This window comes from Anser anser (genome assembly GCF_964211835.1).
Source record: "Anser anser genome assembly, chromosome: 7".
In the NCBI taxonomy this organism is placed as follows: domain Eukaryota; kingdom Metazoa; phylum Chordata; class Aves; order Anseriformes; family Anatidae; genus Anser; species Anser anser.
This window is the reverse complement of record NC_139727.1, coordinates 33,129,499-33,142,840: the sequence shown is the minus strand read 5'-3', so window position 1 is coordinate 33,142,840 and position 13,342 is coordinate 33,129,499. Positions and strand designations below refer to the sequence as shown.

Genomic DNA, 13,342 nt, shown 5'->3' with positions numbered 1-13,342 from the left:
ACCAAGGCATTCCTTTCTCTTTATGTCTTAATTTGCCCCCCTGTCTCGTGGTTATCCCACCTGATCAGGTTTTAATTGGTGCAGGAATGTTGCTACGTCCTATGGTGTCTCAGCGGTACTGAAGTACGAATGGCTGCGCTTCTCATTAACTCCCAAAACAATGCTCTGGTTATTCTGAAAATGTAGAGCATGTCAGCTGAACTGAAGGCTCATTTGAGCAAAGTCTTAATGACAGAACTTAACCATTGTTGGTTTTTATCTCAGAGTAAAGAATTCTTTTGACCTGATCTGAGCCAGCAGAGCAGCTTACTGCAAAAGCGTCTGATGGGGGGTCTTTTTCACAGACTAATGTAAAACATGACAGATGAAATATGGACAAATTTGTAAACTTGAATATTTATTTTTGAGAAATTACTGATTAAGGTGGAAGAGATTATCGTTCATACACAAGGAAAACACAGGTGTCTGCTAACCAACTGTACTGATGACAAATCTGGGAGGCATATTCAGTGCCAAGTAGGGATTAGAATGTTGTACAGAGGAGTTGAGGGCAAATCATAAAAACAGGTTAAAATTAAGTTTTAGTAAGTAATATATATTTGTGTAGTTGGGGACTAAGGACTTTTGCTGCTCGGTAGGAATTAACCAGTGGGGGAATGACTGTCAAGGAGAATGCTCACCCCTTGTTTGATGGCAGGCTGACGGTGGGTGGGTAAATCCCAACTTCTCTAGACGGGTGTGTGTTGGTAGAGCCTAACAGAACAGATGCTGAGAGAACACGTACCTGTCAGGGCACACGTCCAGGAGTACGTGGCACTAGTGAAGGAAGAGCAGCTGTTTTAACTAATGGATGAAGCTGTCACAGGAAAAAAGTTCATAAACATCCCGTTAACAAATTTAGTATAGGAGCCAGAAGGAACTGAATCCTGACACCTGGCTTCCAGTGGGACTTGCAGCCATTCATTTTTTAGGTTGGAACTTGGTCAGGTTAGGTAAGGAGTTGTGTGATGTTATAGCCTGTAATTGCTGACGGCTGAACTTGATACACTGGAAAGTTGCATCCATTCCTTCCATCCCCGTATCATATTTTGCCGCTCAGTGCCATGCCCAAATTTCTTATAAAAAACAAGACAGTAAAGTCTTCACTTTAGAGACTGCATATTCTTTACATTCTTGTAGGAGATGTAATATCACAGAGACTGGTAAATTAAACTTGCATTGTAAAGACTCACACCAGGTGACGTGGGAAGCCTGATGCCGAGGATGGGTGTGCGCTCAGGGTCCTGTGGTGCTGAGTCTGGTTCACTTCCTTACATCATGCCTCAGACTGAGGAGTCTCTGAGCTGACAGTCAGCCTTGGTGTATTGTATTAAAACTCCTGACACAGATAAAGCCACGTGTGTTCGGGTTGAAGGAGAACATCAGCACAACTGACGCCTGCCTGTCACTTTTTTGCTTTTGGCAATCTGATTTTGTATCTTTACAGCTGTTAGTCATTACGAATTAATCCTTGAACCAGGCTTTTCATTTAGGTCTTAGCTGACTTTGAGGGTTGAGTTTTCCTTGCGAAAACTGAGGATGTAAGTGTTCTTGTCACTGACAGAGTGGAAATATTTTTATTTTCCTTGAGAGTTGCTCAGCAAACAGATCACAATTGCAAAAAAGTTGCATCAAAATTCAAAAAAAAAAAAAAAAAGGTTATTTGTAAGCAAAAACCAGAGCGAGAGCAACCATTACTAGCTGAGGATCTCACCCAAAGTTATTTATTGTGAAGATTTGGTAAATGCCAGCCTCTGGTGGGAATACAAGTCACTCCTGCTAACACACTTTCCTTCTGAAAGAAAAAGCATTTACTTAACGAACAAGATGCCAATAAAAACAGAATCATAGAAAAGTTAATTAATGAGATGATTTTAATAGGTCCTCTTTTGTTTCTTGGCAACAGAAAGCATATGACAGTCAAGTGTTTGCCAAACGTTTTATCTTCATGCTATCCATTTGTGATCCATTGCTTGGCGCCTGCGTTAAGAGCCAAGTCAGGGGAACGCAATCAGTATCAGCAAGTTCCCAAGCTACAACTCGGGATGGAAAAGCACAGAGGGAGGTTGCACATTCTTGTAGCTCAGCAAATGCTTAGCATAAAAAAAAAAAAAAAAAGACAAAATTGTTCGGTAAATCTTTATTTAAAGTTTAAGGGGAGACTGCCATTTTAGTCTGAGAAGCTATTTAAAGCTCAATGTATCACAACTGATATACTTGCATTTCTTACAAGCATGCACTGAAATCCCAATAGTGCTGACTCAGCATCCATCCTTCCTGCGTGCGTATGTTGGGGAGCATGCAATTTAGAATCAGAGAATCAATTTACTCCCTCTTCTTGCCTTCTAGTAACGACTGTAAGGACGAGGACGCCTGGGCTCTTTCGTCAGGGCTGTCACTAGCTCAGCGTGTGAACTCAGAAAGTGACTTGTTGTCTATACGGGTGGAAATTTTAAAACACTATGCTTAAAATTAGACACCTAAATATAAACAGCTTGTATTCATGCAGGTGTAAGGGTTTGTTGGAAAAAAATTGGCTTCTATGCTTGTTTACCTGTACAACCAAGTGGTGCTGGAAGAGGATAAAAAATTCTAAAATCTATGGGCAGGGAAAGCATGTAGAAAATGATTCTTCAATTTATTTATTTATTTCCCCCCAAAGATAAGACTTTTCACCTCAACCTCATTGAATTAGCGAGTGATAGGCTTAAAAGCTAAAAGAGCTATTTGGGAAGTGCTTCTTCATTCCTTGCTGGAGTGCAAGATGGAGCTCACTACTTCGGGGTGCAGAGCAGTGAAAATGAGGAGGGAGGTGTTCCGGGAGGAATTAGAAGAATTTAGAGAGAATGGGTGCCTTGGTAGCTGGCAAACACTGCTCTGGAGGCAGTCTCCGGCTAAACCACCTCTTGCTGCAACGTGAGAGAGAATCTAGAGCGCTCTCTCAGTGTTTGCCCTGGTTCGTATGGTTTTTCCCTTAAGCAGTAGCTCTTGATTGCTAGCAGAAGCATTGCAGGTTTTATATCTTCATTTATGCCTTACCTAATTAGAATACTGTACAAGTTAATTAATGTTTTTAAAACCTTGAGATCATCAAATGGAATGGATATGCAAGAATTTCAAGTGATGTCTGAAGGGGGAAGGCAGGTCTTTATCTAACTACAGGGGTTCAGTGTTGTGCCGTTGGCCCAAAACCTCCCTCATAAGGCACGTATCTGCGGGCTGCTGCGCTGGGCTCTGGGGCTGTCTGGGTGCTAGGAGTTCTGCCTTAATATAGGCCTGCTTTTAAAACCATGTGACATTTTGTAAAGTGCCCTGGGATGCAGCAGGATGAAAGGTGCGTAAATACATGTAAAACGTTATAATTAGGATGCAATTAGCAATGCACAGGGAAGGAGTGTTTGCCTGGCTACGCTTTGTATGTCTATAAAGTTTCATTATTCTGGAGCGCAGAGTGCATGGCATAACGCCTGTTCCGAGCAGTTACACTTGAAAATAATTGCTACGCACAAGCATTAAGGAAGTTATTGTAAATTAGTTTCTGCTGGGAGACAGAGACATTGCTGGTGATGCAAAAATTTCACTGGATGGAGAAAAAAATCTGGAATAGTCACCACTGGAAGCAGTAAATGAGAAGGAGAGTAACTAGCGATCAGGAGCCTCAGCCTAGACTGGGAGGTGAGGGAGGTTGTTTGCTGAAGTAACGAGGGAGAGTCTGCTGGTGATTTCCATCCTGTGATCTGCTGGTTCTGCTGCTGGCCCTCACGAACCAGCTCCGGTGAAAGGCTGCGTCATCGCAGGAGCTGTGTGCGTGCATATTCTGTTATGTGGGGCTGGGAGTGAGAAGAAACAAGGAGAAAAGCTATGAAGGAACAGGGTAAGTTAATTTCCTTATAGTAAGAGCACACTCGTCCTTTAAAGTCTCAGTCCCGTCCCTGTTTCTGCTCCCCCTCCTCCCTTTTTTTCTTTCTTTTTTAATAATTTTCTCCAAACAGGAGGTTGAATGCCTAGGGTTGGGATTCCTGATACAGACTCACAAAGTTGAGCATAGAGTTTTGTGGTCCTGGGCAGATTTCTTAAGTGTTTTCTTAACCTGTAGCTGGGAAATAATATCTCAACAAGGCTAAGATCTTCCAGGGAGCAGGGTGAGCTATTATGGTCTAATGTTGTCTAGGAAGGAATGCTTTGGAAACTTGAAGGAGAGGCTGAGATGCCTGGTGTGTCTCCCAGCAGACACAACAGGAATTTGCTGCTTCGTGAATCTGTGGCTGTCTGAAGGGGCCGATAACGTCCTCGATTAGTGCGTTCCCTGATAGTTGGCAGTTTGTGGCTCTGGGAGCTTCTGTTTGTATTACATGAAGTCCGGAGCAGGGGAAAAATGGTATTAAATGTAAATGAAAGCCCCACAAACACGCTCTTCAGTTTAAGAGCCATCAGATTGTTGGTCTGTGTGGTGGCATCACTGAGGACGTCGTCGCCTCTCTGTGCTGCTGGCACCAGTGTCAGTTCTGCAAGGCCCTCGCACCACGGGGCTGGTTATGCTCAGACAATGCAGGAATTACAACAGGCCTGAGAACTGTATAGGTTGAAGTAAGCTAAATCCAGTGAGATTGCTGTAGATCTAATAGCTAACAAGTCTCTGCTGAGCTTTAATAGCCAACAAAAACATCTCTCTGATGAGCATAACAGACTGCAGTATTTCAGAGTCTTGTCACTTGGCGAGATTTGAATGTTTTTTTTTTGTTTTTTTTTGTTTTTTCATGGGAACAAGATACCGTGTTTATGGCAGCACACCCGTGGATTTCAAATCCCCCAGGGTTTTTGGAGGCTAGATCCTCAGCATATGAGAAGTGAACAGAGATTGCTGAGATGAGACTGGGGACTGGTAAAGTGCATGAGAATTGATCACTTCCCACTAAATTACCAGGAATGGTCAGTTAATTTAACATAGATGAAAGTCAACGTACAATCAACCTGTGTTATAGAGGGGTGTGTATGTACATACACAGCCACACAGAAGAGTTAATATATGGCTCCAGCATAGTGTCCAGTACTATGGCTACTAATAATATAGAGCTGGTGTGAGCACGGTGAGTTGTGCAATATGTAGATGTCTATTGCATCATTCTCAACTTCTCCTTTCATCTCTTCACCTGAGCAAAAAAGATCAAGATGTGGTTAGCTGCCGAAGTCACAGCGGCCTGCTCCAGGAACTTGCCTCTTAACAAGGCCGGAGACCCAGAGCGTGCCTCTTTGCAATTGTGTCTGAGACGTACGCACTGCGCAGTTGTATCTAGGAGCAGAGTCAACAAAAATAAGTGCTAATGGTCAACGCTTCCTGGGAATGCAGTGCTCTAATTCTTTTTGTCTGTAGAACAGGCCTAATTGTATTTGCCTACCACATAAGAGTGTCAGTGAAGGTAATTAAAGCGCAGAGTGCCTTGATTATTAGAAAGGAGGATGGGGGTGGAGAGAAAGCAGTATTTCTGTTGAGCTAATCGTTTTCTGTCAGGCACGTTGAAGTCCAAGCAGAGTGAACGCCCTGTCCTGCACTACACTTAATTTGGCAGCAAATGAAAAGCGTAAAGGTGAAGGAGGAGAACGGCAGCCTGCGACTAAAGGAAGGGAGGCCGGGTTCCGGGCCTGCATTTACAGCTGTCTGAGCGTCTGGATGAGTGTATATTTTTAACGAGCTGGCTGAGAAGATGACGGTTCAGTGTGGGGAAAATGAAGTCAAGAGTTCAGGAAATTCAGGATTTACTGTTTGAAGCAGGGAATTAAAAGTAGTTGGCCAAAATTTGGATGTAGGAGTTCTTACCCAGGAACCCAGCAGGTCTTGTATGTTTCTGACATCTTTACATATAAGTTCAGACAAGAGAAAATGTGGGGTATTTGCCTTTTTGGGGGGGGTTATTTAAACTGAAATTTTAGGGGGAAAATGGGATTCCTTCTATTCTTTCAGGGAATAGAACTCAAAGGTACTAAGCAGTCGTTGGGGCCCAGGGGAAAGAAGAAAGTGAGAGAAGAGAGTGTGCAGTTCAGGTGGCACAGGTGGAAACTTCAGGTATTGAAGCACTTAAGGAAGACAGCTTTAGGCTTTGGTGGATGGGTCTAAAGGACATGGAGAGAAACTTGGAAAGCAGACAAATGGAAAGGAACTGAAAGCGCTTCTGGGAATCTTGTTGCCAAGAGGATGTTACATGGAGGTAGTGCAGACCTGGTGGGTATTGAGGATGTTAAACACAAATCTGTCAGAAATGAAGATTAATTAATTCAGCTGCTCGTGGAACAGTTTGTCTCTTGTGCAACTGCGTAGAAGGAAATGCCTGGAAGTTTACACTTGTAGCCAGCCTAATTGCCTCTGTCCGGGTGGGATGTGGGATGTTCAGGGAACCTGAGGAAGATGCATGGGACTTCAGCTTTCCCTGCTCTAAGTGATAAAACTGTTTCTTTGATCCCTGGCTTACACAGGCTCTTATTCTTTTGTTTAGGTGCAATATATCCAAAAAAAGAAGAGCAGTGGAGTGGAGGTGAGGCACAGAGTAAAATAGAAGTAAAGCAGTTGTAGGACAAAATGAAGTCTGCTCGCAGTCAGCCTTTGAGGCAGGTTAGGAAAAAGAAAGTTGTCAGTGATATCAGCTGCTTTGAGGTGCTTGATACATTGGAACACACCGCTGTTTGAAGGGCAATATACCACGGTCCTGATGATGAGTGGAATATCTAGAGGAAAATACTCACTCTTCCTTTAAACTGGGAACATAGACACACCTATTTTGCTAGGGCCACTCCCTTTAGTACTGCTAACCCAGGAAATATTGGGAGTAAAGCCATAAAGTGAGCCACCACTGAAGGATCTCTGCCGTTTCTCTGGCTTTACATCTCTGCTCTGGAAGGCTGTAGCTTTTGAGGTCCAGAAACGTTACTGCTTGAGAACACGAATGGAACTAGAAATACATCCGAGCTCTGCAAACGGCAAAGGTTTGTCCTGGGCTATAGCTCTACCGAACAATTACATAGGTTAAAACATGCACAGGACATTGGTTGTTGGGTTTACAGAGGGAAAACGGGCTGAGGAAGTTCTGTTGGACTGAAATTTGCATGTTTGTTAGTAGAGCAATTTCTTTAGTTTCTTTTTTACTGATTAAGCGGTTAAACCCTTTCCCAGTTTGATGTATTTTATGTAACAAAGTCCATGGACTTTGCTACATGGCTGAGCAGTGAGTGTGTGCATCCATGTGCTTCTCATCTGAAGTGAATTTTGCAATGTGAGGAGTGGAGCACAACCGGGTGGAATTAAACAGCCTTGTTGTCCAGCTCTGACTCTGTGTGTTTGTGGAAAGCTCTTCCCTGCTCTGTTTCGTGGTTCTTCTGTTTTGTAGGTGAAGATGATGACAGCATGCTATTGCTGTGGGGTAAGTTCTGTATAAAGAGGTTTTAGTGCTCTTTTGTGATGGAAGGTGGCATAAAAGTTCCAAGTATTGTTAATTAATGCTTTGAATGAAAAGCTGATAACTTGATCTGCGCTGTTGAGAGCAGCTTTCTTTGGAATTTGTCCTGAGGAAACATTGCTGTACAATCTGTGACTTACTCTCTAAGCGCACCTACGAGTTCTTGGCTGTCCCGCAGCTGTCTGTCACTCCTGTTTGCTTTTGCACAGAAGGCAGGCAGCAGGATGTTGGGCAGCTGCTGCTGGCAAGCTCTGCTTTTTCCTTGTTAAAAGGTGCTGCGGGTTTGACTGAGCAGTGCTGACTGCCGACGTGTAGCAGCCTGCAAGGAGGCACTGGGAGATGAACCTTGAAGCACTTTGCTTCCAAACACCAAAAGACCATTCACCACAGTTTTGGTGGTAAGGTACAAGCAAGCGATACAACATGACTGATGCACAGTCATGACAGGTGCAAGCGGCCTGCAAGTCTTAATTCATTTATCAAACATTTCTCTTTTTTTATAACAGAATCTTAGAAAAACATGAGGGAAGACACATGCTTATAAAAAGACTTAGCTTTCTTAGTAGCTCAAGCGTGGGTAGTTGCTTATTCTCTTACACTTGGACAGATAAACAAACCTCCCAGGACCCCATTTGACTTCAGGGGTTACAGCTGGCAAAAGTAAAATCATATTTTCTCTTTGCATTGTCTAATCCAATATTTGTCATCTAAAAATAATGTCTCACACAGACATCATCTATCTTTATGGAGCTTAAAAAATGTACAGGTATGCATATTAGAGAACTCTGTATATCTCTTTATGAAAAGTATCACTTTACCTTAAAAAAAAAATAGCCCAAATTCTACTTTTTTATAACAGCAACAACAACAAAATATTCCATTGCTAATTATTCTTTGTAGGCCAAACACTTCACCTAATGTGGAACTAGATAGAACAGTTCTATTTCTGTTGCATCTCTCAGTGTGTGGTGAATGACGTGTGGAAAATTACTTTTTTCCCCTCCTTATTTCTTTACTATTTTATTTTTAAATTCTGTTTTGGCTGATTGCAAGAACATAAATTAATCTGCACAGAAGTGCAAGGTTAAAATCAGCTATTTCTGTGTTGCTGTGATGTGGGAAACTGTCATATCATTACATGAACGTGCTGATGAAAAGAGCATCTGTCCAAATCTGGTGGGGATTCATTCTAGTGAGGTTAGACTGAATATCTGCTTCTGCACTTCCTGAACAGATGTACAGAGAGTAGGGGAAGTCTTGCTTATATCTCTGCCTGCTTTGGCTGGTGCAGACGATCTCTTGTGTGGATTTGGAAATCTGTTCTCACTGTTGAGGTCCTAGTAGATAAACTTCTGACTGCCGCACTGATAAAGTGCAGGAGGGAAGAATTGATGGCTTCTCCTTCATACTCGAGGTATTTGTACTTTCTCTTCCCTAGCATTAGGAGGAATTTGGGAGTCTAGCCCTTTTGAGATCTTATACACAGAGAGACAGTTTTTGAGATATGTGTTTGTCATTTCAGTAAAATGAGTAATGAAGACACTTTTGTTTTACCCCCGTTTTTAATCAGTTTCATGTGCTAGCTTTCCCATTCTAGAAAACTGACCCACCAGTTCTTTGTCAGATGTCTTCTGAGTTGCAAGGCCTGACCTTATTCTGATGGTAATCCAGCAAGCAGCTGGAGAACTGAAATTTTTGACTTCTTCATAATCAATTAATTGAATCTAGGAAAAGTACTGGGAATGTTTAGATTCCAAAGAAAGCATAAATGTGGAGGAAAAAAAAACCACATTAACAATATAAAAGAAAACCACTATAAAATAATGGTTTATCTTGTAATTCATTCATAGTTAAAAAGGAAATAACTGGAAGCTGCCAACTAGTTTCAGTCAAAAAACGTATGTTATAAACATATGTTTATAGCATAAGGTCTGTACTGCTAAATCCTGTGGTGGTCAGCACCTGCTTTAACTGATTCATCTGAAAATATTGCTCAGTGCTGCTAGAAGTACTTCATCAATCAATCAGTTTTCATTAGCACAGCCTGGCAGGTTGGCTGGCATGCCTGCTTTCTTTAGTTGTTGTTGATGTTTTCTTGTTATTCTCAGCTGCAGAACTATTTCTAAAAGATACCAGGGTAAAACTCCTACCAAATAATTGAATACGTAGAGTTTAAATACCAGAAGGAATGATGAAGTTGAACTTGAAGAGCTGGTATGTGGAAAAGGGATTTTTTTGTCATAGATCTGTGTCAGTGTTAAGTCTGTGCCTTAAACAAGTTTCAGAGTGATAATATCAACATAAATTAATCTGTGTGATATACTAAGGGAGTGTCTACACTTAAAACAAAAAAAAACCACCCACCAAAGCAAACCGAAAAACCCTAATAGGCCCTTGTAATAATTGGTTGAACTCTGCATGAACTGAAGAATTGGACCTCCCATCGTGGAGTAACTGTCTAGATGCAGCGTTTAACGTAGTGTACGTACCAGGAAGGACAGAGAAACTGTGATGATGATTAAGAATGCAGCAACAGGTTGTTCCCAAAGATGGGAAGGGCCATCTTGACTTTAAATTGTGTTTTAGTTAAAGTTTATTTTAAAAACAAAAAAAACCCACAAACATTTGATAAAATTTCACCTGCTGGAACAGCAGCTTTTTTTCTAGTAGCCCAAGACATACGTGACCTTGACTGGCAAAAGCAAATACCCTCAATAGATGGCTTATGGTCAAGGAATGGCAGGATAAGTCAAGAACTTACTGCTGAAGAAATACTGCTCTAAATCGTTGTGAATATAGTACGGTAAATATCAATCAATTTATCAACATTGTGATCTCAGATTCTTTGTAGCTGTTCCAGTTGACTCATTCACAATTCCTGTAGTTTATACTACCACTAGTATGGTTTTCCCGATATTGTAAGACCTTCTTTCCTATCTCCTATTCCAAAATTTTAGGCTGGCTAGATGTCAAATGCCCTGCACTTCCACTGCAGGATCAAGACTCCTGATGCAGTACTATCTTTGAATAACTGTCGTAGCGTTTAATGGGCAGAGCTGCACCACATTGTACGTGGCAGGGAAATACAACAAGACAAGGCCTGTTCTGTGCTGAGTGGCACTGGTAAAGCACAAACAAGCTGTATCTGTCTTCACGTCAAGGACATGTTTCTCCATTTTCGTGTCCTGTCGGCTTTGGAAGTGTAGTATGTTTCTGTGGCTGTTGCGTTTTCTGTTGGTGCCAGGTTACAAACCTTATTCAAGTAAAGGTTCCCTTTAAATATCAAGAAAACAAAACAAAACAAACAAAAAACAAAACAAAAAAAAGCAATTTGAGTCCATGGGATACCCAGGAGGACCAAAACCTCAGTTTGCTAAATATGAGTGGTTACATTTTATGTTACGCGTCATTTCATGTCACGAATGAATTGAACTAAATCCCAAGTCTTTTGTCGGCCCCACCAGTGTTTTGTCTGTGCTGGTGCAGAACACGGTCCCTGCGAGAAGCAAGCGGCTGGCAGAGCATCGTTTTGCTTAACTGACATGTCTCAGGTTTTAACGGGGCTCTTGATCACTTGTGCGTGTGTGCACAGCCGATTCGTCAACCACACGATAGTGCTGACCATGAGAGGAAGGGTTCAGCGGTGCTGTGGGATTTATTTAATTACAAAGCAAAGATTAGCCAACACAGCATATATAAAGCTGCTTTTAGCAGGAATGTTGGCAGTGGATGAACTGATCTGATGTCATTTCTGGCATCCTCCAGCAGTGCCATACTTTCCACTGTATTGAAAGGTAGCCTCCTATTCTTAGTTTTGTTTTTGACAGACGTTACCAAAAATTTTACCAGCTTCTGTTAGGTACCTAAATTAGGCCTTCTAGCAGGAAGATGGAGCCTCTTCTAGCGCTTCGCTGGAGCTGAGGGCAGGAGGACTGCAAGTTACCCTGCAGTTAGGCTCCGAGAACAGCCGTGGTGCTGGGGAGCCCGAGGGTTTGATGCACCAACAGAAATGCTTCATGCTTTGTGCCATCACGTGTGCTGGTTCTGCATCTGCAATGGAAGATCCACCATTGGGAGAGAAAGGGAAATTTTCAGCTAAGATATTCAGGAGGTTCTACAGTGACCTAGAGGACTTTTTCTTCTAATATAATTTCTCTGTTCAGCATTTGAGTGAAGTTGCTGTGTATATTCCTGTAATCGTGTGACTTGTCAGAAGAGACAGTGCAATAAGATCCAGTTTATTTTAGTACATAACAAGAGGAGTGCTGCTTTCTTTGATGTCATGCTTATAGCACATCACACTTTAAAAAGGTACAAGAAATAAATACGAGGACTGAAAGAAAACCAAGCTTTCAACTTTGATCTCTTCCCTTCCCAATTTATTTCTGTCTCAGGTAGTATGAGGTCTCCGTTGTGAAGAGAGTGTTACAGAGTTTCTCCTCTCAGCTGGAAGAAATTATCAAAGTTCAAGAAAGGCAAAGTGAAGAAAAAATGTCTGATTAACGGAATTCCATTTTTCTTGCATATCTTGGCTCATTTGATGCTACCTTTGTGGTTGTCTGAAAAAGCAAAATGAATATGAAACACAATGGGGTGCTATTTTAATGAACCATCTCTAGCTCTTGGGGCCTCTAGCTAATATAATAAAGCTTTTTTTTTTTTTTTTTGATAGTGGTTCTTTACAGGCTGCTACAGGCTGAAGTGTTACAAAGTAATGACCACAAGTAAGTAGAAGAAAATCAAAAAATTTTAATGTTTTTTCCACACTGCTTATTTGCATCTCTAGTATCTGTTTATATAAAACATACCTAACACTGTTGAGGACTAGGAAAAAAATAATTCCTATTAAATATCTGAAGGTGTGCCAGCTTCTGCCAGGACGATCCTTTTTGCTAATTATTCCCTAGAGTGGCTTAGGCGTCTCTTTAACTTAAAGCATACTGCATGGCCCCAGGAAAGCCAAGGGATTATTTATAAGGTTGCAGATAGGCAAGCACTTGAATTGTGTTGCTGAGTCAGTTGTTCAATTATACAGAGTCTTGAGGGTGCAGTAGTTCTTATATTTGTATTTCGTATAGCTCTGACCATATCCTGCCTACAAAATGGCATCAGTTGTCAGCAATTACAGCTGTTGTTTTCTTCCACCTTTAAGTAAAAAGGATAGCTTTTGCTATAAGAATATATGTTGAACTGTTCTTGGCATTATAGATCAATAGATTAGTTTTAATTGTGCTGCCAGGAAATATAATGCTGAGCCACCTCATCTCGAAATAATACAATAGACTGATCCATTAATGCACACACTGACATTTTATGTCTGAAAATAGTCAAGGATGTAGATTTTTTTATTTTTTTTTTCCCCGTGACTAGTCTGAAATGCACATTTGAATTGATAAAGTAAGGTAAATAGCCTTTGGTTGAACAATGCTTTTTGTCTTAACCCTATTATCAGTGCACTCCTCTAGCAAGCAGAGTGCCAGTGATTTTGTATCACAGATTGGGAAATTTAGTTGCCTGCTTCTGCTTTAGATTTGAACCTAGGAGGAGATACCATTTTTGTAATGAAAATGGTAACCTCCACAAGCACTAGCTTTATGCAGAAGATGGAAAAATCATTTGACAAACCTTTTAGTGGATTTTTAAAGTGTTTTAAGTGGTAAATTGGTGAATTACAAGGAAAGTTTTGGTTTGTTTTGTTTTACCTAGAACTGCAATGTAGAAGGATTACGTATTTTGTTTCAAATTAGTGAATTAGGAAGTTTTACAAAGAGATTTCTTTCTTACTTTTAGATAAGCTTAGAGATGCTTTTTAGGAACAAATTATGTTTATTTATTTGCAGTATTCTTAATGAAAATGG

The 13,342-nt window shown here is 41.2% G+C and overlaps 1 protein-coding gene across 5 annotated transcripts in view; it reads left to right on the top strand.

Moving 5' to 3' along the window:
* ABLIM1 (actin binding LIM protein 1) overlaps positions 1-13,342 on the top strand; it is a 191,912-nt gene that overhangs the window by 39,103 nt on the left and 139,467 nt on the right. Inside the window, exon 1 of one of the 5 annotated variants that reach the window (XM_083843701.1) lies at positions 6,855-7,014. The exons of the other annotated variants lie outside the window; for them this stretch is intronic. Within the exon in view, the coding sequence (XP_083699827.1) occupies positions 6,975-7,014 (40 nt within the window). The 5' untranslated portion in view covers positions 6,855-6,974. Of the gene's footprint in view, positions 1-6,854; positions 7,015-13,342 lie in introns of those variants that run through there. 5 annotated transcript variants of the gene reach the window in all.